This window comes from Seriola dumerili, unplaced genomic scaffold (genome assembly GCF_002260705.1).
Source record: "Seriola dumerili isolate Sdu_G_001 unplaced genomic scaffold, Sdu_1.0 BDQW01000200.1, whole genome shotgun sequence".
In the NCBI taxonomy this organism is placed as follows: Eukaryota; Metazoa; Chordata; class Actinopteri; order Carangiformes; family Carangidae; genus Seriola; species Seriola dumerili.
Window position 1 is genome coordinate 502,945 of NW_019174455.1, and position 21,238 is coordinate 524,182.

Genomic DNA, 21,238 nt, shown 5'->3' on the forward strand with positions numbered 1-21,238 from the left:
AGGAGAGCGGTGTTCGATTCCCGTGTGAAATCAGCACTTTATATTGTAATCATGACAACAAAGATCGTGTAATGTTGAGGAAGTACTTATTTTAACCAAAATCACCATCTTTTCCTGAACCTAGCCAAGCCATGACAGTATGTAACATTGGCGACGAAGGTAGGTACACCACTCTCAGTACAGGCTATGTGTCTATTATTGTAACCATGACAACCAAGTAGAGATGAAACAGTTCATGCTATATCACGGTAGAAATGCCAGATGGTTAGTATTACCGTTCATATTTCAATTAGTCTGTGAATGTTCTCATTCGTCCAGGTCATAGTTATCTCTCTCTCAAATTAAATCGAAGGCAACTGGACTTGTATTTGTCTGTGGAAGACGTTTCGCCTCTTGTCCAAGCGGCTTCATCAGTTCATCATGTATTGGTCTCTCTAGTCCGCACTAGTCTGACTCAGCTAAGTCTCACTTCGTCAGACTAGTGCGGACTAGAGAGACCAATACATGATGAACTGATGAAGCCGCTTGGACAAGAGGCGAAACGTCTTCCACAGACAAATACAAGTCCAGTTGCCTTCGATTTAATTTGAGAGAGAGATATTTCAATTATCACTATAACCATGGTCAGTTACCGTGGTTAATAGCTGTGGTTAATTTGTCTCACATTAGGTTCTATACAGCATCAACCAGCAACGGTCTCCCAGACACATGCACAGCAAGCAACATGGGTTTATTATGTGTCAGTGTGGTAGTGACAGTGCTGCTCCAGAGATTACATCAAAGTTAGCGGGTATATGTGGGCTTTTTAAAAGCGAGTTAGCCCACTAAAAAAAGGGATTGACTCCTCTTTCTTAACCGCACTGTGCTGGACAGGTGACAGGTGTGTCTACAGTGTCTCTGAAAGATGTTACAGCACAGAAAAAAAAAAAAAACTATTTCCTGGTGTAGAGTGGGGATGCAGCAGGCAAACCCAGTACTGCTACTAGTTCCTGATGACATAGATGTGTTGTACATGTTATTTTAATCATTCACAGGTTGTTTTTTTTAACTTTTTGAACATTTTTGGCACATTTTAAAAACACCGTGATGATACTGTAAATGTGACCATTTTGGTCACTATAATCGTGATACTAAATTTCTATACTGTTTCATGTCTACAACCAAGGTCTGATATGTGGGCTGAGGTTGGTTGAGTTGTTCAGGATCAGGGGAGGCTGTTGAGAGCAGTGAGACTGGACTGACACATTAAAGTTTTGTGCCATGAAACTAAAATATTTAGCTGAAAGACACTAACTGAGGGTCAGGTGATGATTCTCTGTGAGTTTGTAACTACAAGCAACACTGTTATTTGATCCATTGTTAATATAAAAATGTTGATCAGTGCACATTTAATACATGTGCAACATTAAACAGAACCAGATTCTATTTCAATTAGTGTCAGTGTTCATGTAGATACATCCGTCATCAGGTCCAGACTGACATTGAAGAACAATAGTATTACTGTTTTTACACAGTATCACTGTATCACAGTAACAACAGACTTTAGTCTCAGCCAGACATTTAGCTAAATCTATGTTAAATAAAGAAATACAAATGTGACAGGACATAAACACATTTAAGCCTAATGACTGTGATGCCACTGGATGTGAACTCACTATGTTCCCTGAGGCATGTTGGAACACTGTGCCAGCTGTGTCAGAACCATTCCTAGGCACGACTCAGGTTCTTGAATGACCTCATCTTCATCGCTGACCTCTGCAAAGTCATGTGCGGACATGTGATAGATGGAACAAAGACGGACTGATGAGTACAGTGACAGGAAGTGACAGGGCTGAAGAGGAAGAGTAACCAACAGAGAACAGTACAGAGAGACTATTTCCAGGAAAGTTTATTAACATGATCTTTAGTTTACAGATGCTGTCATTTAAGCTAATGTGTTTAATAATAAAGTGAAACTTAGCGAATGCAATTTTCTATGCAGTTTTAAGAGATCCAGCTGTGAACATCATTAGCAGCAGCATTGTTCTCTGACTGCATCCCCAGTGAACGGTGTGCACGTGATGTGTCTCCACTGCATGTTTATCAAAGCTGACTGAGAAAAGCAGCTGAGACGCCATTTGTCTTGTTTGTCTTCAGCTCACACACTGCACCCCGGCATCCTCGGTGTGTTTGCAGTTGTGTTGACCAATTCCAGAGTTTGGGCAGTTGAAGATGTCAGACTCTGATCCTGTGCATCGAAGGTCATCCAGCCAGATCTCACCAGAGCCTGCAGAAGGGTCAATGAACAGCTATAGATATAATAACACTGAACTGTGTCTTATTTATTGTAGATAGTACTGTCAAGGTCACATGGTCATCATTGTCCTATTGTTCTCTGTCTTATGTAACAAAGAGACAAAGACTGAAACAGAGGAAGCAGACACTGCTGCAGAGACAGTGAGGATGTCCTCCTGACTGGGCTTCTTCAAGCATGTTTGAAGATTATTGAGGTCCAAGTAGGCCCACAGACCTTCCTGTGTGTCAGCAGCTGATGGCATCATGTGTTTTGGCCTGTTAGTAGGTCTGACCTCTGGACAGAGCCAGGCTAACTCCTTCCTCCTGTCCTCAGCTTGTATTTGAAGCTATAGTGAGTTACTGTTCACTGTGATTATTTCTGTAATTTCATTGTAAGTGATGGAGACAAAATCCACAGTCTGTGTTGTGTGGAAAAATTACTGTTCTGGTTTAATTGAAGATAATTTGATGCTTTTGGAGTTTGTGTTCAGCAAGTGAAGTTACAAGTTACAGTCATTAGTTTAGGAACATTAAAGTACGTAATTTAGGTGATCCTGAAATAAAAATATAAAGCAGGAAATGAGCATGATATGACCCCTTTAAAAAACATAAACCCACAGTCAAATGTAATAATATCAGTTCATAGACAGTGTCCTTCAGCTTTGACCCATCATACTTACCAAAGCTGTGTGCACAGTTTTCTGGTGCAATAAGAGATTATTAGTAACATTTCAGGTGACTCACTGTTTCATGTTTCATGTTCTGGCCCTGTCACACTTCACTGTCACTGAGTCCACAGAAATCAGCTATCACTCTGGAAATGGTAAAACCCACAAGACTAAGATCCAAGTTGTAATGAACAAAAAGGATTGAATTATAAATTTTGTGCCATTAAAAACTCAGCAGCTTCCTCAGCTTCCTTGCACTGTTGGTAGTTTCATTCAACACCAACAAAATAGCCAGTGAGGTGTAGTATTGTAAGGACCAGAGTTATAGTGAGGTGATGCTGGAGAGGACTAAATGTAAGAGTTGTTGGCAGTTGACAGTTTTGTTGAGGTTCATATGGTGCAGAGAACATTACCGAATGGGGCAGTGCACTTCTTACCTGGGGAGGCAGTGAAGGTGGAGGAGGCGGAATGGTAGCCCAGCATCCCACAGATCACCTTGGCATCCATAGTGTCAAAGCTGTCGTCACACACAGTGCCCCAGAACCCGTTGTACATGACCTCCACTCGCCCTCGGGAAGGCCCCGGCACAAGACGCACATGCACTGTGACAACACAGAGATCCAGATGTTAATGATGGAAGAGACACAATCATAGTCAGCAGAAGTGGTTGAAGCATCTTCCGTTTGAACATATTGGTTTGCCTACTTTTAGACATTTTAACATCATTTCTGGTTAGGCCATCAAGCTGCTAACAGTAGCATTTAGCTTTAGTTAGTTGTAGCTTTTGAAAATCTCTCTTGTTGTCTCTGCTGCTCCAGGTCTTTACTCTGCAAACTTACTTGCTGTCGGGTTTCCTTCTTCTCCCTTTTGTCCTTTGGGACCTGGTGCTCCGTGTGAACCTGTGGAGGAAACCGCGGGTGTCATACTGATGACATCACTGTTGTTTGAACTTTAGACTAGGTACAAAACAAATGAATAGAGAAGGTAAAAAGTGAGTTAATTCTAAACAACAGTAGAGATTCTGTATTTGTTATATTGTTGTTGAATACACACCTGCCATCAGGACTCTGGTTTCTCTGTAACTTCAAATACTTTTTTAGAAGAAAACTGATTCTAAATCAAGTTCTTTAATACACACTCACCATCACTTCCACTGGAACCAGTATCTCCTTTCTCACCTGATGACAAGACAATAGAATGAAATCTCATGAAACAAACAATCACTGGACCTCACTGGCATTGGCTAATAAACCTCGTCTGTCCAGTAAATAAATAGGAGTTGATTCAATCTACAGTTTGATTTAACTTTCACTGGACCAGAATCTTGTGTCAGAGAAATTGGCTGCAGTTAATGTGAGTGAATGGTGGTTTTTAATTGAGGTGAAGAAGACTGTATTTGTAAGATTCAAATTTAATTTGCAGTCGAATATTATTTGTATTATTTACATTTTGATGTTTGCTTGTGTTTCTACTTTTGGTGTTGCAATTATATTTGTCTACCTGTTACTGCTATAAATACACTGTGTGTTCGTAGCCTATAACTTGCCGACACTTAATAACACTTTGCAGCAGTACAGAGCCTCCATATCACAGTTGAGGCAATTAGAAGCCTCTGTAAAAAATAGGGTGGCAGAGTGGAGCCGCACAGTTTTTTTGACTGTGTTGTGAACTATATCGAGTCATGAATTAACCTGTGGACTTTTAGAGTGGCATTTTTCAGTATAATTGTTTTATGTTCAACTCTATTGTAAACGAGGGACATTGAATCAATAAACCTTTTTTTTTGTTTTCATCTATAAGAGGTGTCGTGTGAGCTGTGTGAATAGGATAAAAAACATGTTGACTTAAGGTTTTTGCTCTGCTAGAAGTGTCACCACCAAGTGTCACTCTGAAGCACCTTTTAGGCTACATTCAGGGCTCAGTCCAGGACTTACAGCTCAACCAGTCTCTGTATCAGCTGTTAGATCAGCATCTGGATTCAACTACTGTACATATGAACCAGTGACTAAACTGTTACTGTACCATGCTTCAAACTAAGACACAGCTGCCAAGCATCATACCTGATGTTGCACAATGAAAACCAGCCTGAAACATTGATGCACATTCAAACTCAGCTGTGTTTGTATTAACCTGCTGATTTTGTTCTCATCTTCCTCTGAATAAACTGATTAATTTTCCATGTGACAGCCTGGAACATTTTCCTGGTTCAATCTGCTTCACAATTAAAGCTGACAGTTAGTATTTTAGCTGATTTGGCCGATTGGATCATTAAAAAAAACATTAATTAAAGTGCAATAATGTAAACATGTTTGTAAATTAATTTGCTGGAGGAAGTGCTAGCTTTGCCACGCTGATTTGTTAGTTTCTCAGGCTGGGGGTACAGGTCCCAGACAGGACCTGGTCTGCTTCAGTATTACATTTTCTTTTTCTTTTGCCTCTTGAATCTTGAAAACACACTGTGAGACTGAGAATTAAAGCTACATGACCTAATATTTTGTTTCACTCATGTATTATGTAGGATTATGCGGAATTATCACCTTCTGGTGGATACTGACTATAAAATAAATCATCACTGGACATTTAAAAAATGTGCATATAAAACAAATCAAGGCTGAGTTCTAACATTATTCATGTAATTTATTATGACATGAGTTGATATACTGTATGATACTGAATAAAGAGGAAACACTGGTCCATTATATTGGGATACACGCATCAATCCAGCCAAACAGATGTTACACAGCTGACCTGGAGGTCCCGCTGCACCAACATCTCCCTGGTCTCCTTTGTCTCCTTTGATTCCAGGAACTCCAGAAATTCCAGGAAATCCTGTTCACAACAAATCAACAAAAAGATGTGAGGTATCTCATACACAAGCCTGAGCTTGTGCTACAGCTACAGATCAACACACACGGGTATGCACTCCCGATACACGGCATATCACACTTTCAGGTACCTGCATGGCCAGAGTTCCCTGTGTCACCTTTGTCTCCTCGAGGGCCTGCAATCAAAGAAAAGGGGACAACAGTCAGAAATAAAACATTAAGGCCTGAGTGGTTTTCTGACACAGCTGATTGCAAGGGCTACCTCTTTACACAGAAGAAATTTAGATTAGAAGAGTCGTCTGTTCACTGGAAAGGAAATATGTGAGAAATGAAAACTGTTTTTCAGGATGTTCTTGTCTCTCTATTCTGAGGTCTGGGTGGATAAAACCTCCACAGTGGTGCTAAGAACTGTTCAACCCATGATCAAACTAATATGGTTTTCATGAATTCTTTAGGCCACGATAATTGTGTACTGAAAACCTGATATCATGACAGCCAGAATCCAGACATTACCTGGGGCCCCAGGGTCTCCTTTCTCTCCCTTTGCATTTGGTCCTTGATTTCCTGGGATTCCAGGCGGACCTGCAGTCACACACATGCACGCACACACGCGCACACACACACACACACACACACACACACAAAATCAGTGTTTATGCTGCACATTTGTATTTTATAAATGCAAGCTGTGGAAACAGCATCATTCTTCACAGTAAACAGCAGCGTGTCAGTCATATTACTGATGATGACCAAGCATTAAATGAGGAAGAGGAACTGAACTCTTTCATAACTAAAATCTGCTGATACATTTTTCCATCCAGGATCTGAGTTCAGTCATTTTATGTTCAGTCAGTGAACCTGCACATGATATGAAAAAAAGGAAGGTTGAGCTTTTGTTACATGTGAGTCATGAACTACACACACAGTCTGAGTTGCACGCTGCTCTCTAGCATTACACTCCTAATAATAATACTTCATCTTATCTTATCCTTCAGTATATACTAATTGAAAACAATGGTCAATGTATACAGCAACTGGCTACATCAGGTTGTGGCTCCATGGAGCGGATCAGTGTTTTCATGTTTTTGTTGGAGCAGCACGTGACACTGAAGTGTGAGATTCACTTGTGAATGTAAAGAAATGCTAGTATTTATTGGCAATTAATTTAAAATTAATTTGTAATGATGCATTTAAAGCAAAACACAGCAAAACTAGTGAGGGAAGGGATCAGGAAAATGCGATAGAAGGAGAAAGATGATGGTTGTTACACCTCCTTTCAGTCCCATAGCTGAACCCACAGACATATTTTTCTGTTTCTGTTGTCAGAAATCACAATAAGTAGGAAATGTACTCATAGATACTGTGTTGATCAGCAGTCATCTCCACACTGCTGCAGATAAAATCACTGTTTTATGATGACAACATTGTCAGATAAAAGGAACAAAAACACAGATTAATGACGGCAGCTAAACGGATTGGCAATATTTAAAAAGAGTGACAACAGAGGAAAATCAAAAGCAACAAAAGGTTGCTGTAAAAGTTCCTGCATATATTCTCATACATACAATACAACACATGTCAGAAAAATATGTCTAAACTATATTATAATACAGCTGCTGAAGAATATGTGTAAGCTTCTTTTCCACTTTTCCAGCGGACATTAAAACGGCGGCAGAGCTGGAGGATGCCACAGCCGGATGCTGTGTACAAATTAGCATAATGCCAAGTCTGCACAGGAAACATTTTTCTCATCCATGTCATACACATCTGACAAACAGATACACTGCTACTTTAATCAATCCAGCTATGTAGACAGGCTATGTTACAGCTGGCTTTTTACACTCTTTACTCTCTCTCTTTTAAACTCCAGGTCTATATTCCTGCATTTTAAACACATATCTACAGTATTAGCACCAGAGCTAGTGTGCTAACGTGCTGCTCACGTTACATTGTCACACCGTGGTGAGGTTGTCTTGTCTGGGTTTGTTTTGTCCTGTCATTTCCTGTTTTATTTTGAAAAGTCACTTGCTCTTCCTCATGTGTCTCAGTCTGATTGCCCTAAGTGTTTCCACCTGTGCCCTATTTCCCTCCATGTGTTTAAATAGTCTGTGTTCCCCTTGTCTTGTGCCAGAGTGTCATCGTCCTTGACCTGCACCCAAGCCTTTGTCCATGCCCACAGCCATAGTGTCCTTCGAAGTAAGCCGTTTGTTCTGCGTGAAGAGTGATTTTTTTGTTTGTAATTTCTTGCCTTAGCTAATATTCATAGCCCTTTGTTTTTCCTCGTTATGAGTGATTTTTATTTCGTGTAAGTTATTATTTATTATCCTAGATCCTCCGCTTGGTGGCGTGAGTAGATTATTTTGGTTTATTTTTTATTTAGTCAGGTTTTTCCTCCTTACGGAGCGTTTTGAGTTTACCTTTTTTGTTTCTTTTGATTAGAAGCTTTTTCCTCCTCCTGGAGTGTTTTTGTTTTCTCAGGTTTCAGAATTTAGTGACTAGTCTTTTTCATAGCCATTTGTTTTTCACTCTGTCTGAGGTCTCCGGTGATTTCAATAAAGCCCATTGTTTACTTATTCTCTCTGTCTGAGTCCTGCCTTGAGTCCCTGCCTGACATACATACACTGTAAAAGTCTATAGCCATGCTAGCACACAGTAGTGATTTGAACTTAATGCTCACAACAGAATGCCAGCATGCTCACAATAGCACATATGTTTTGCAGGTATCATGTCAGGTATTAGTTAGGTGTTAGCATGCTAACATTTGCTGAATAGTACGAAACACCAAGCTGCTGTGATGGGACAGTCAGTACTGGATTAAACAGAAATTCTGACCCAATGATGTGCTGGAGGAAAGACTTTTACAAATGTGTCTAATAGATGTTGAATTATGAATTATGTAGAGAAGGAGTCAGAGATTCACTATTCAGCCTCAGTTCAAGATTTCATGGCATCCCTCCAATAGTTGTTGAGATCAGTGTGGTTTCCCATCATACTGAGAGTGGCCTGCTCTTAGCATGCTGTTAGAATGGCTGATAATCAGCTACCTGGTTTCAGCCACAGGTTTCTGGTCTCATGACAATTTAACAAAAGTTGATCTTACCATAGGGTCCAGGAGGTCCAGGGGGTCCGGGGGGACCTGAGATAGGGAAAGAGTTTTGAGTTTGAGAGAGAGAGAGTCAAGCTTATTCTGGATGTCACAGTTTGTTTTTTATTCTCTTTGTCAGCTCTGATTAGCAAAAGTCCCCAACAGCATTTCAGCATTTCTTTTATGTTGCAAACGCATTTTGTCATTTAACATCCAAGCAACAGTATTTTAAAAAATCATATAACAACAAGTACATGACACAAATAATGCTAATGAAACCCACGAACCTGGTTCTCCACGTTGTCCACTGAGTCCCATGTCACCTTTTGGTCCTCGAACACCACTGTCACCTGGAAAGAATTCAGGTAGTCCTATGTAAAGTCAGCCTCACTTAGATTTTGGAAGTTGCTTGGATCACATATAGGAGACATGTGACTAATTAATATATTTCAATCTTAATCAGCTTGAAAGTCCAGCTGAACAAACTAAGCAAAAGTGTAAAATTCTGATTTAGAACTCATTACATCCCATTACATTGAGGCCTGAAGTGACAGGTTTATCCTGAGGGTGGATCAAAGGTCGACTAGAGACCATCATCACACCACTTGCAACGTCATCACCATGTCATGTTACAACCCATGAGGACTCAGTCATTGGTCTGACCACACCCATCTTCAAACTCATCTTAATTTTGATCCCAACTACACCTGTAACATTTGGAGACTGTACTGTATATCATGGTCACATCTGTCCACAGACAGACATACAGACAGACACAGTGACAGACAGACAGATACACAGATAGACAGACAGACACAAAGACACAGAAAGACGCACAGATGCACAGAGACAGACAGACACACCCAGAGACAGACACACAGACACCTGCCAAAGAATTCAATACCTCTGTGGTAGTTCCTGCTACAGGATGTGTCTCCAGAACCACACCTCATTACAACAGCACTGCTTTAACTCATCTTCATTTAAAGGGCATTTATCATGTTTTCTGACTTGTGGGGCATAATACATTTATTTAATAATAAAACATACGGATGTAGGTGGATCAAAAATAGTTATGCTTTAATGTTTAACAAGGTAGTAATTATAATGTAAATTCTTTTAGATACATGGTAAGAACAACGTATGTGGGCTATAATTTTATTTATTTATTTATCTCTTTGTTTGTTTGTTTATTTGATAGGGACAGTGTACGTTAATAAACTGTCTACAAGATGTAGACATGCAGGATGTAGCAAGAATGCCAATTTACATGCATAGTCCTTGAGCAGGTAACATACAACAGTAACAATATACAACTATACAACACACAGGTAGACTATTAGACTATACGCAACATGCTTAGTTAAAAGTCATAATAATAATAAAATAATAACATTGGAATAAGGACAATAAATAGTAATAATATCAGGTATTGATTGTTCTCCACTTTTTAAACAAATAAACAAACTTCAGTGTTTATTAAATTATCATGAGATAATTTATTTGCCCTGTATAATGCTCAGTATTTACTGATTGCTCCCATAGTCTGTTTTATTACTTACATTTTGTGCCACTATCAATCAGTAACTATTTAATCAGTACGTGATTCATCCAACAACATTACACTGTAAACCATGGCCAGTGTAAAGTGTTCATGCATGTATTCATTACATTATATTCTCTGCCTTCCTTTTTCCATGTCACCAGCTCTTCTGTTATTTCAGACCCTGCCACGTCCTCCTGTAATGCAGTAACCCCAGCTCTCCCCTTTAAACCACCTGACTCTTCCTCACCCACCTGTTCCAGATCCCCTGATCAGCTCCCAGTTTATGTACCAGCCCATTTCCACTTAGTCCCCACCATTCCCCATTAGTCTATGGTAATTTTTACACTCACATTTTACAGCTCTCCAGTCTTTCTTGTCTTTTCCTCTCTGCCTGATTTGGATTGGATTTATGAAAACCTGTCTGTTTTTGACCACCTGTCTCTTTTGCCTTTCATCTGGTCTCTCTGCTGCTTGCTACGACCACTGCCCACACGCTGACTTCGGCCAGCCTTGTTTGCATCTGCCTGTCGAGCCTTAATAAAAGTGAATCGTAATATATGTGCACATATTGAATTTCTATATATGATATATATGTACTGTACATATAAAATAAAAGCACATATGTTAAAATTACATATGAAACCTCTTAGAAGTTGGAACAATTTTATATATTGACATATATTTCTTGCCCCTACAAATATGTATGTTTATATATGTATGCCTACATGCGTTATATAAATATCCTAAAGCCTGTCAGTATATGTTGATATTATATACAGTAGGGTCCAAAACTCTGAGACCACTTTCCCAGAATGTGAAGACATGTTTAAAATGAATAAGAAAAATGGCACCACTTTAGAGTCAGACTACCCTTATGAAGGATTTACAAATGAGTTATAAGTAGTTTATTAATTAGCTTGTTAACACTTTATAAATCACTTATAAGCTGCTATAACATATTAGATTAAAAACAACATTGACCTGTTGCTTGCCAAATAGTTAGCCCTCATGTATCTTTACTGTTAAGCCTTATATCTTATTATATCTCGTTGTTGAGCTTTCTTTGTTTTCTCCATCATCCAGTGTTTGTACCTGCTGCTTCTTCACATATTTGTATAAATTATAATTTATATATATTATAATTCATGCTATCAGATTGTTCTGTGCAGTGGATATTAAAATGGAGATGCTTTTTACTGGTTGGTATCGTCTTTAGTATTTTAGCATTGCAGGTAGTTAAAAACATTTATAATTGATAAAAGGGAGTCTTATTGTAAAGTGTAAAACACATCATCATTTATTAATAAGTAGGTATAAGGCTTCTTTCATCAGTTACAAATGGTAGTTACTCATTAGTAAGATTAATGAGTAGTAAGCATTAACTCGATCTTGCCAAATAGTGAGTTTGCCTCAATGTATGAAAACTGTGTTATAACTTCTTTATAATTGTTTATTTGCGATTTGTTGTGTGTTAACAACCGAATTAATAACCCAATTATGAACCATTTATAAATCCTTTATAAGGGTAGTCTCATTGTAAAGTGGTACCAGAAAAACATATATAGGGTAAACATATAGAATTTTTAAATGTATGTTGTTTTAATAAACTTGCATATATGAATTAAATAAATATCATTAACATATATATTTGCAACATCTTATACCATATAAAAATGAATCATATAGATATTTTTAATATATGTACAAATTTAACTATGTAATTAAAGAGAGTGCAGCCCTCTGCTGCATGTGAGTGTAATCGAATCTGAGTTCAGATTGAGAGGTAGGCAAAATGAATGGGTTTGCTAAGCTCCTACGCTAATTATCATTAACAAAGAGCAGTGTAGAAAACATTCAGGTATCAGCTTCTCATATTTAGCCAGCGCTGACCAATCAATTGGTTTTGTCCCTTAGTGAAAGTCAAACCAGTTTATACACTAGAAGGGTGTATTGAATCTTTATTCACCTGCTTTTGTTTTTTCTGTTAGCTGGACACATCTTAATAGGCTGAATATAAAATATTGGAATCAGCCCATTAAAAATAAAGGAGAACGGGCGTGATTATAACATGGATAAGTTGTAACTTTCTCCTATCAGGAACAAGATAGTAATTTGCACATTTTGATCAGTTTTATTATTATATTAAAATGTCTCATTACTACTATGACTGACACACACACATACAAACACACACACACAAACACACACAAACACACACACACACACTCAAACATACACTCAAGTGTCCTCAGTGTTTGTAGGCAGAAAATGTGTATCAAACCAAAACACAACCTGTCAACAACAACACGCCAACAAACACAGGCAGAGGTTGCTGGTCATCATCACATTTTTTTTTGGGGAGTAGCGGGTGGGGGGATGATTGACCTGATGGAAAACATTTGCCTCTGCGTGAGAGTAATTTATAGGCTTCAGTAAAATTCCAGCCTTGATAGAGATTTCATACAGGAAATGTCAGTGCATCGACTAAGTTGCGAGGGTATGTGAAATAATGACTGCAGCCCATCCATCAGTCTGACAAGACATGACAGGTCATCAACGTTGGGATCATCGCCAGAGAAACAGCTGAAAGTTAATGCCTGCACAGACGCACCTTCACAGGATCAGGTAAGTTTTTATACTGAAACTTTTAGTCTGCTGTTGATGCTGTTGCTGAGATCACTTTGGAGATAAATGTTGCTTGCATCTGTTCCTCTACTTATTCAGGTTATTGCTTTAATTCATCTGTGTTGTCCGAGTTACGCATTGATAACTACACCCAGAATTGTTTAGTAAACATGTTATTTTGTAATTCCTTCAGATTGACTGACCTTTGCTGCCCCTCTCTCCTGGTAGCCCCATATGTCCATCTGTGCCTGGACGACCTTGGGGTCCTGAGGAAACACAGAAGAATTACTGAGGTCAAACATGCATACACACACACACACACACACACACACACACACACACACACACACACACATACAAACACACACACGCACACACACATACAAACATACACACACACACAGCATCGTACCTGGTGTGAGGCTGATGGTTGTCAGTTTGCCCTGCAGGTTGTGGTTGCTGGTGTTGAGCAGACTCAAGTCGGCCCTCAGCCTGTCCAGCTGGCCGTCCTCTCCACACAGACCGTTGACCTGTTGTCAAGGCAACAACAGACACGTGACTGTGACGTCAAGAAGTATTTGTTCTGTTTTTACTGAGATTTGATTTGTTAATTTACAAATATCTTGTGTAATTAGGGACGTTTTTACAACAAAAATGCTGAATAAATGTGTTTTTGTCAATGTATAACATGTATAAGCAGTGGTAAACTGTCAAAATACAGTTTTTATCATTGAAATGTTTCTGATTTTTTTCCCCATTATCATTTTAAGGTAAAGTCAATGTTTGGAAAACGGGTTGTAATGAATATGTGCATTTCAAATTTGAGTACAGACCCTGGACAGAAAGGCGCCTAATTCAAATATTAACATTTAACCTCCAGAATTGGTAAACATTGTTGATGGTTCATAGACTGTAACGTTATCGGCCAGTTTTTCTCCTCTTTGAAGTGACATCACCTGTGTAGTGGCTCTTGAGTGTTTTGAGAAAAAAGCGGCACCTGATTTTGCATGCCAGGACATACTGTATTTCAGGCCAAAGTGTCATAGTTACATTACTTAAGTTATACTGTTCGTTTGTTGATGACTATAATGTTATGGCTGTTTGACCAGTGTTAAAAGATGTAATCCTGTTCCATTTGTGGTAAATCTGTTCAGTCAGTAAAGGCATATGTTGTGCTGTCCAGCAGGCTGAGCCAAATATGTCCAGTGGTTCTGAAGTCTCAAAGTTGAGTGGTCCTCAACTGAATCCTTCTTGACATCATTACTTTTCTAGGTAAGCTATACGTCTCTAGAAAGAGTAAATTATTACATTGTGGATAAATAAATACATTTTTAAAACTTTTTTCTTTTTTCACATGTAAGGACATTGAGCTTGGCCCATTTAAAAGCTACCAAGTTCCCCTCTGCGTTGTTCTGCTGTTAGTAGTTCTTCTCCATGAGTCTTCATGTGGATCTATTTCTTTATTCAGTTGTCACATTTCTGTTGAGTAATTCAACACAAACAGGGTTTCTATCATGCACACTTCCAGTAAATGTTGACTTAAGTGTTGTACACAGAATGGCGAATCACAGTATTCCCACCTTGAACAGGCTGTGTAGAAAGGGGCTTAACATTAACACTAGTTAGATGCGCAGATCCGTATTAACCTCAGGTAATCCAGGGATCACGCGGGTTAAGCCATAAAAATGAAAAAAAACATTTTGATTAATAAGGGATGGATGGATGGAATGATATAATGATGAACATAGTAATTCAATTCTCTAAACTTTCGTACATTATGCTTTGTTGGCATGCAAATTATATAGGCACTGGGAGTTTATTCAAGACCCAGATTTTTTTTATACCTGTTCATCTGACTACTTGTTAGGTTATATTGTGGGGATGACCATTGGTGCTTTCATAAAATATTTACACAATGAGATTTTTGATAAATAATCATCAGTAATGTCTATATAATGACTAAGTGTGTAAAGGAAAATAATAGAACAGTTTGGTAAGTTCAGAAAATGAAATCACTTTACTGTAATGCAGCCAGAGACAAAAGACAACACTATAATATCTATATATTATAGCCCAGCCCAGCCCTAAGCCGACACTACTGGTTTTTATTTGAAGTATTTTGGTGCTGTGAAATACTGGTCAATAATGGTCAAAAATTCTAAAAATATTGTGATATAAATTTTTTTAAATATTTCTCACCACAACTTTAGTATCAGTGAAACAACTTTTGATCATATAGTAACTGTTATCTCTGCTCTCTCCCTGTTGCTGGTGTTAGGTCCATTGCTGCAACTCAGTCCATCCAACCTGGCGAAACCCTTAATGTCCATATACGGTAACATTTGCTGCTCCCTTATGTCAACAGCTACAGGATGGGAAGGAGGAGGTAACACCTTGGAAACATCTAGACTAATTAAGCATATTTTTATGCCAATGGACTTTTCAAAACCTTGGACTTCTATCTGCCTATGGACTGTAGTAGTAAGCCAGGGTATACCTGGTGATTCTATTCAAGCACATTGTATAACCCAAACTGCCAGTTCAACTTCATTAATCTTAACCATCAAGACGATCTGCAAGTATCATACTGAGTACTCATGTTTTTTTTTCTGAAAGATAAATCAAATGTTTTTATGTGTGATATATCATTTTATTACATGTGTATATGATTTAATATACAAGATTTTTTTAAGTAAAATGTCATAAAAACCAACTAATAACAGCACTTAGTTATTAGTTATTACTTTGTATCATTTATAGGTATCATTTGTATCATACGTAATTTCATTGTTTTACACATGTAGATATTCTTTATTAAACAATAAAAAGCCAAAAAAATATGGAAAATCTTATGTAAAATTAAAGCTATAAACTGTATTTTAATTATGGAAAATTACTGTATTTTTATGAGATAGTAATTTTCTGTTATTTTCCAATATTACCGCTTTTTTTAAAGTTTTTTTTTACAGTGTAACTTTTTTCTCTTACAAATAAAAAGATGAATTCCAATGAACTGAAAATGACATGAGTATAAATAAAAAATAATTAAATACATAAATAAATGAATTTTTCTGTATTTATACATTTATTTAGTTGTGCATTTATTTATGTATTATTTCTGTATTTATACATTTATTTAGTTGTGCATTTATTTATGTATTATTTCTGTATTTTTACATTTATTTATTTACTTAACTATCTTTTTATTCATTCATTCATTTATTCATTATATTATTCATGTGTATTTCTTCTCTCAACTCGACCGTCCACCATGATTCCGGTTCTGCTGAAGGTTTCTTCCTGTTAAAGGAAGTTTCTCCTTTCCACTGTCGGATGTCTCTCTATCATATTGTGAGGTTACTCTCTATAGTGTCTTTAGATAATATATATTAAGATCTGGCGTTGTACAAATAAAACTGAATTAAAGTTATGATATGTAACTTTTCCACATTAAAATGTCTAAATATGACTATATGTTATATATATTTTTGAGTTTTCCCAAATGTTTCCAGTAATTCTCAAACCTAGACAAATACGTTCATTTAATATGGTAACGCTCCGTGTCATTTGGTCTACACTGTCAATGACATCATAATTAACATGTGGACACAGAGATCCAAACTAAATGTATGTAGAAATGTAGAAATATGTAAATAAATGAATGTGGAAATAATACATAAATACGTGTAGAAATATATAAATAAAGAAAATACATGAATAAATATAGAGATAAAAAAATGAATAAATGTAAAAATTAATCAAAGTAGAAATACAGACATAAATAAATAAATGTAATAAATACATTAAAATGTATTTCTTGTGCATTTATTTACGTATTTGATTATTTATTTCTGCATTTATTTATGAATTTATAAAAAAAAATTGTCCCTCATTGAATTCATATAATACAACACATGCCTGATCTACAGTTTTGCTACCTAAGCCTTACTTGATCTGGCATGACCAGGTATTGTGGATAATATTATCGTATGTACTGTATTATATATTGCTGTGTAACTTTATTTATTGACTTCATGACTCTTGCCTGCTTGTGTTAGTGTTACAAAAAATATTTAACATCGTCCAGTAACTGTCACTTCTGGCCACTGTCTATCAAAACAGTCTCTTTGCACATGATCCTGATCTCTATTAACAAACGATATCATTAGTTGACTCTCACTGTCTGTCATCTTCTGCATTTCACACTGTCATGTGGTCAAATTTGAAAATAACAACTTGACCTGAACTTTAACAACTTATCAGACTAAAACTGGAAGTGGTTTCTGATCTTGGAGAGAAAGCAGTGACAATAACAGAGAACTTCTGTGGAACTTCTCCAGCATCTATCTGTTAGTCTAAAGAAAGCCTGCAGTTGCTGAAACAACCCTTGTGTTTTCTGAGACAAAAGAAAAGGGTTGAAAAGCATTTTAATCTCCATCCAAATAAAGTAATATAAAATATGTACATTTGCTTTCTTGATGAGTGAGATGAGAAGATTGAGTTTTAGGTTTCTAGACACAGATAGCCAAGCTTTGCATAAAGACTGGATGCAGGGTGAAAAAGCTAGCCTGGCTTTGTCCAAAGTTTAACAGTAACAGTGTCTAAAGCTGTGCTAGCCGTACATATATAGCCTATGCATATAATTAAAGACTAAAAAGACGCTGAATGTGAACTGAATGAAACCAAAATGAAACTGAAGCTGTTTCCTGTTTGTTCAGTAAAATGTTAGCGTCAAAGAGCAGAAAGACCTGACTCTGCAGGGCCGACAGGTATCCTCTCAGGGTCCTGGTTTCTCTACTGTTGTTGTGGATCAGAGTTTGGAGGTTGTCTTCACCATGTTCTCCACCCAGAGAAATGTGATTGGATGTCAGCCTCTCCGTACTGGGGTTAGACAGTGAAGCATCCAACCTGAAGACTGGGACAACAGGCATGTTTCCTCAGTGACTGCATTTAAATTCACATTTACAGTATAACTACATCAATATGATGTGAAAGAAGTCCACTACAATCTGGTATAAAAATATTCTTCATTCTCTTCAATATACAGTATCACTTTTAAAAAATAAATGTCATAATAAATGTTATACAAGCAGTTGTACCTTTGTAAAGGAGAAAGATATTGAGGACAGTCTGAAATATGAGGTAAACAACAGCCAAATTAAAGCACCACTGTCTTCTGGGCCTCGCTGGCTTCATATCTGAAATACAAACAGGAAAAGGTGTTTAAAACACCAGATCAATGTCCTGCAGCAAACCTACATCCTAGTAAAGTGATTCCAGGAGACAGAGAGTAGCTCAGCTGATACAAATGGGTTTATGAATTTGCAAAAGTCTGAGAATGAAAGATTTCGACAACCAGTGGAGATGTCAGCTGTCAATCAGAGTTGAAGCTGGGGGGACATAGAGAGGGATTTTTTTGTTGCCTGAAAAGTCAACAAAATGACACCAGACCAAACTGACTATAACTGAATGAAGTTCTGTCCCCTCTGAAGGATTCACAGGTGACAGCTGACATCGGTGTGGTCAGTGAAGATTTATATTTTTCATTTTATCTTGGAATGAGTTTCATCTTCAAATATTAATTACAGAAGTCTAAGCTGTAAGCAGTTGCAAGTACCCTGTCTAATAGATTAATTAAGTTCATACTAATGAATGATGGGTGGGTTAAAGTTACAGCACTGCCTGGTGTTATAGAGTATAGTAAGCTCTGAATGTAACCTGATAACTGGAGTTGTTCTAATTAATCTAACTGGTGAAAAGGCATCTTATGAATGTTGTTAGGGTTCTTCATCTATAGACCTATTGATTCATTCATATACAGTATTTTTCAGTTGACATGGCTGCAATCAGCAGTAAACATGTTAAAGCTGTAGTGATGTGTCAGGTGTAAATGTGAATTAGGTAGGTGGGCATTCCACACTCACAGCTAAATTATTTATTACCACATTTGGGTTGTTGCTCTTTTATTGTTGTTGTTGTTGTTGTTGTTGTTGTTATTTTGCACCTGTCCCTACTTATTTCTTTATTTGTTGTACTTTTGTTTGTTGTAGTGCATTTGTACAGTGTACATGTACTGTAGTTCTCTGTATTGTGTGATGAGTTTCTATTATCTCACCTATGCAGAATCTTGTTTTCCGTGCTCTGACTGGTTTCTGTTTCTTTAAAATGGAGCTGTAGTCACTTTGATTTGTGATACTTCCAGCAAGACCCTCTCCTAACAGGAGAGATGGATCATTGCTGCCACCTGCTTGCCATGGCTATCATTACATCCACTCTCTTGTTAAATAGTGGCAGCTTTTTGAGAAGCAGTAGAGACATAACTATTTGAGACTTGCACGTCTGACCAGACTTTGCTGCCTTTAATAACTGACCTGAGAAACAACATACATGACCTTCCTCCTACAACCTCTTCTATCATCTACAGCAAATCATGGTGTGAAAGCACTTCCTGAATTACATGTGCCCAGTTGTAGTCCCACCGTGTTCTTCTCCACATGAGCTCGATTGAGTGGCTCTTTGTTTTGCGTTATTCAACATTCAAAATAACTGTGGTGCTGTCTTCTCATTGTCAATTCCTGACATTAGAGACAGATTTGTGTCAACAGCAGCACAAGTGTGACTAAGAATTATATCCTTCACAGCTTTGTTCTATATAATAAGCTCACTGTACCTGCCTACCTGCCCAGCTCCAAACAGCAAACAAAGATTACCTGGTAACATTTAGCAGCCAAAGAACCAGATTTTCAAAGCCAGAGCTAAAATGTGAACACAGCTCCCAGTGAACATTAATTTAGCTGTGTCAGCTGGATATGTTAGCTGACATATGAGTCATAACATCAATTTGGTGTCAGTGTGGGTTTATTGCTTCCTTTGTACACAAGTGCCCAAAAGTCAGTTAATGCAGTTTTAATCTTTTTAGTTCCACCTGTTTTTAAAAAAGTCAAACTTTCTCTGTGAGGGATCATGTTACAGTAAATCCAGCTGAAATCACAGCTCAGTCTCTGTCTTTAAAAAATCAGGATGTAAGCAGCAGCAGAGCAGCAGCTGGTTAACATGTCGTCTTAATACACCACATTTCATTCATTGTTTCAAACTTGTTCAATTGTCACAACAACAGAAACAGAAAAACATGAATGCAGTGTATATTAAAATAATGTATATGTGAGCACAGAGAGAAGGAAGAACAGATAAAGTTGTTTACAGCAGTTCAACAACAGTTTTCAACTACATCCTCAAGTTCACACATCGACATACATGGTCATGTGTTCAATAGTCAATGAAATGACACTGAAAAAATTGGAGAGTTCATACTTTGACAGAAGATTATTTGTAAAAAAAATTTGCTGTTCAACACTGTCAAAATGCCAAACAGCAAAAAGAGAAACTCTGATTAGCCAGAGTCCTGCCAACATTAAGCAACTGCCCAATCAGAGCTCCAGCTGTTGTTCTGTGGGCTGGACTCAAATTGAATTTTAGGTGGAATCAACAAGAGCAAAAAGATGGAAACAGAATAGAAAGTGTGAATGTTAAAGAGGAAATGAATGATGTGGTAATTGGATATGAAGACAATAAAATCTAGAAGCCTTCTCAGAATTAATTTGTCAAATCCATTTGAATCTTAAATGATTTATTGACAGGATAATAATACAATTATTATTATTATTACTATAATTAATTGGTAAATTAAATGTCTAATTGTTACCTTGTGGTAACTTGATTTTCTCTAAAGTAAAAAGTAAATCTCTGTGATGTGTCATATTTTCCCTCTCAGGTCTGAGTAGAAACTTGATTTCTTCCTGTCTCAGTACTCACCCTCCGGCTGGAAGCTGTGGAGATCACTTCTGCTGAGTGACAGGTCAAACAGTGGGTTACTGTGGGTGTAAGAGACTCGATCTGTCGTCTTGTCCACTGATGTCTCCATGCTGTCTAGAGTGCAGAGTTACCTCCGCTTCCCATTTCAGGAGCCCTTATAACACCCAGCACACAGGAAATGACAGATCCCCCAGATTGCAACAGATCGTCCATGCAAAACAACTGACATGGGATGCAGTAGAGGAAGGAACTGTAACTGATTTGTTGCTAACGTGGACAAAATTCTGAAGCAAAACACCCAAGCAGTAGCTACAGTCTGTTAGTAGAATGAAGAAAGGAAGAAAAAGAGTGATGGTAGAAGTTTAAATTTCAACATGCGTTTCCCAAAGCAGCACCAGTGCAG

At 37.6% G+C, this 21,238-nt stretch overlaps 1 protein-coding gene across 2 annotated transcripts; it reads right to left on the bottom strand.

Moving 5' to 3' along the window:
* Window positions 1-1,872: 1,872 nt before the first annotated feature.
* On the bottom strand, window positions 1,873-20,976 carry marco (macrophage receptor with collagenous structure). Of its 2 annotated transcripts, XM_022753920.1 has the most exons (14): window positions 20,836-20,976; window positions 18,123-18,221; window positions 17,772-17,938; window positions 13,436-13,553; window positions 13,227-13,289; window positions 9,140-9,202; window positions 8,868-8,903; window positions 6,281-6,349; window positions 5,899-5,943; window positions 5,691-5,771; window positions 4,085-4,120; window positions 3,782-3,841; window positions 3,380-3,544; window positions 1,873-2,266 (listed from the first exon to the last, which is right to left on the bottom strand). In XM_022753920.1, the coding sequence occupies exons 1-14, from the start codon at window positions 20,942-20,944 to the stop codon at window positions 2,133-2,135; spliced, it is 1,245 nt and encodes a 414-aa protein (XP_022609641.1). In that variant the 5' UTR covers window positions 20,945-20,976; the 3' UTR covers window positions 1,873-2,132. The 2 variants fall into 2 exon arrangements, with proteins under 2 accessions (XP_022609641.1, XP_022609642.1); XM_022753921.1 differs by lacking the exon at window positions 18,123-18,221.
* Between the last annotated feature and the right edge of the window lie 262 nt (window positions 20,977-21,238).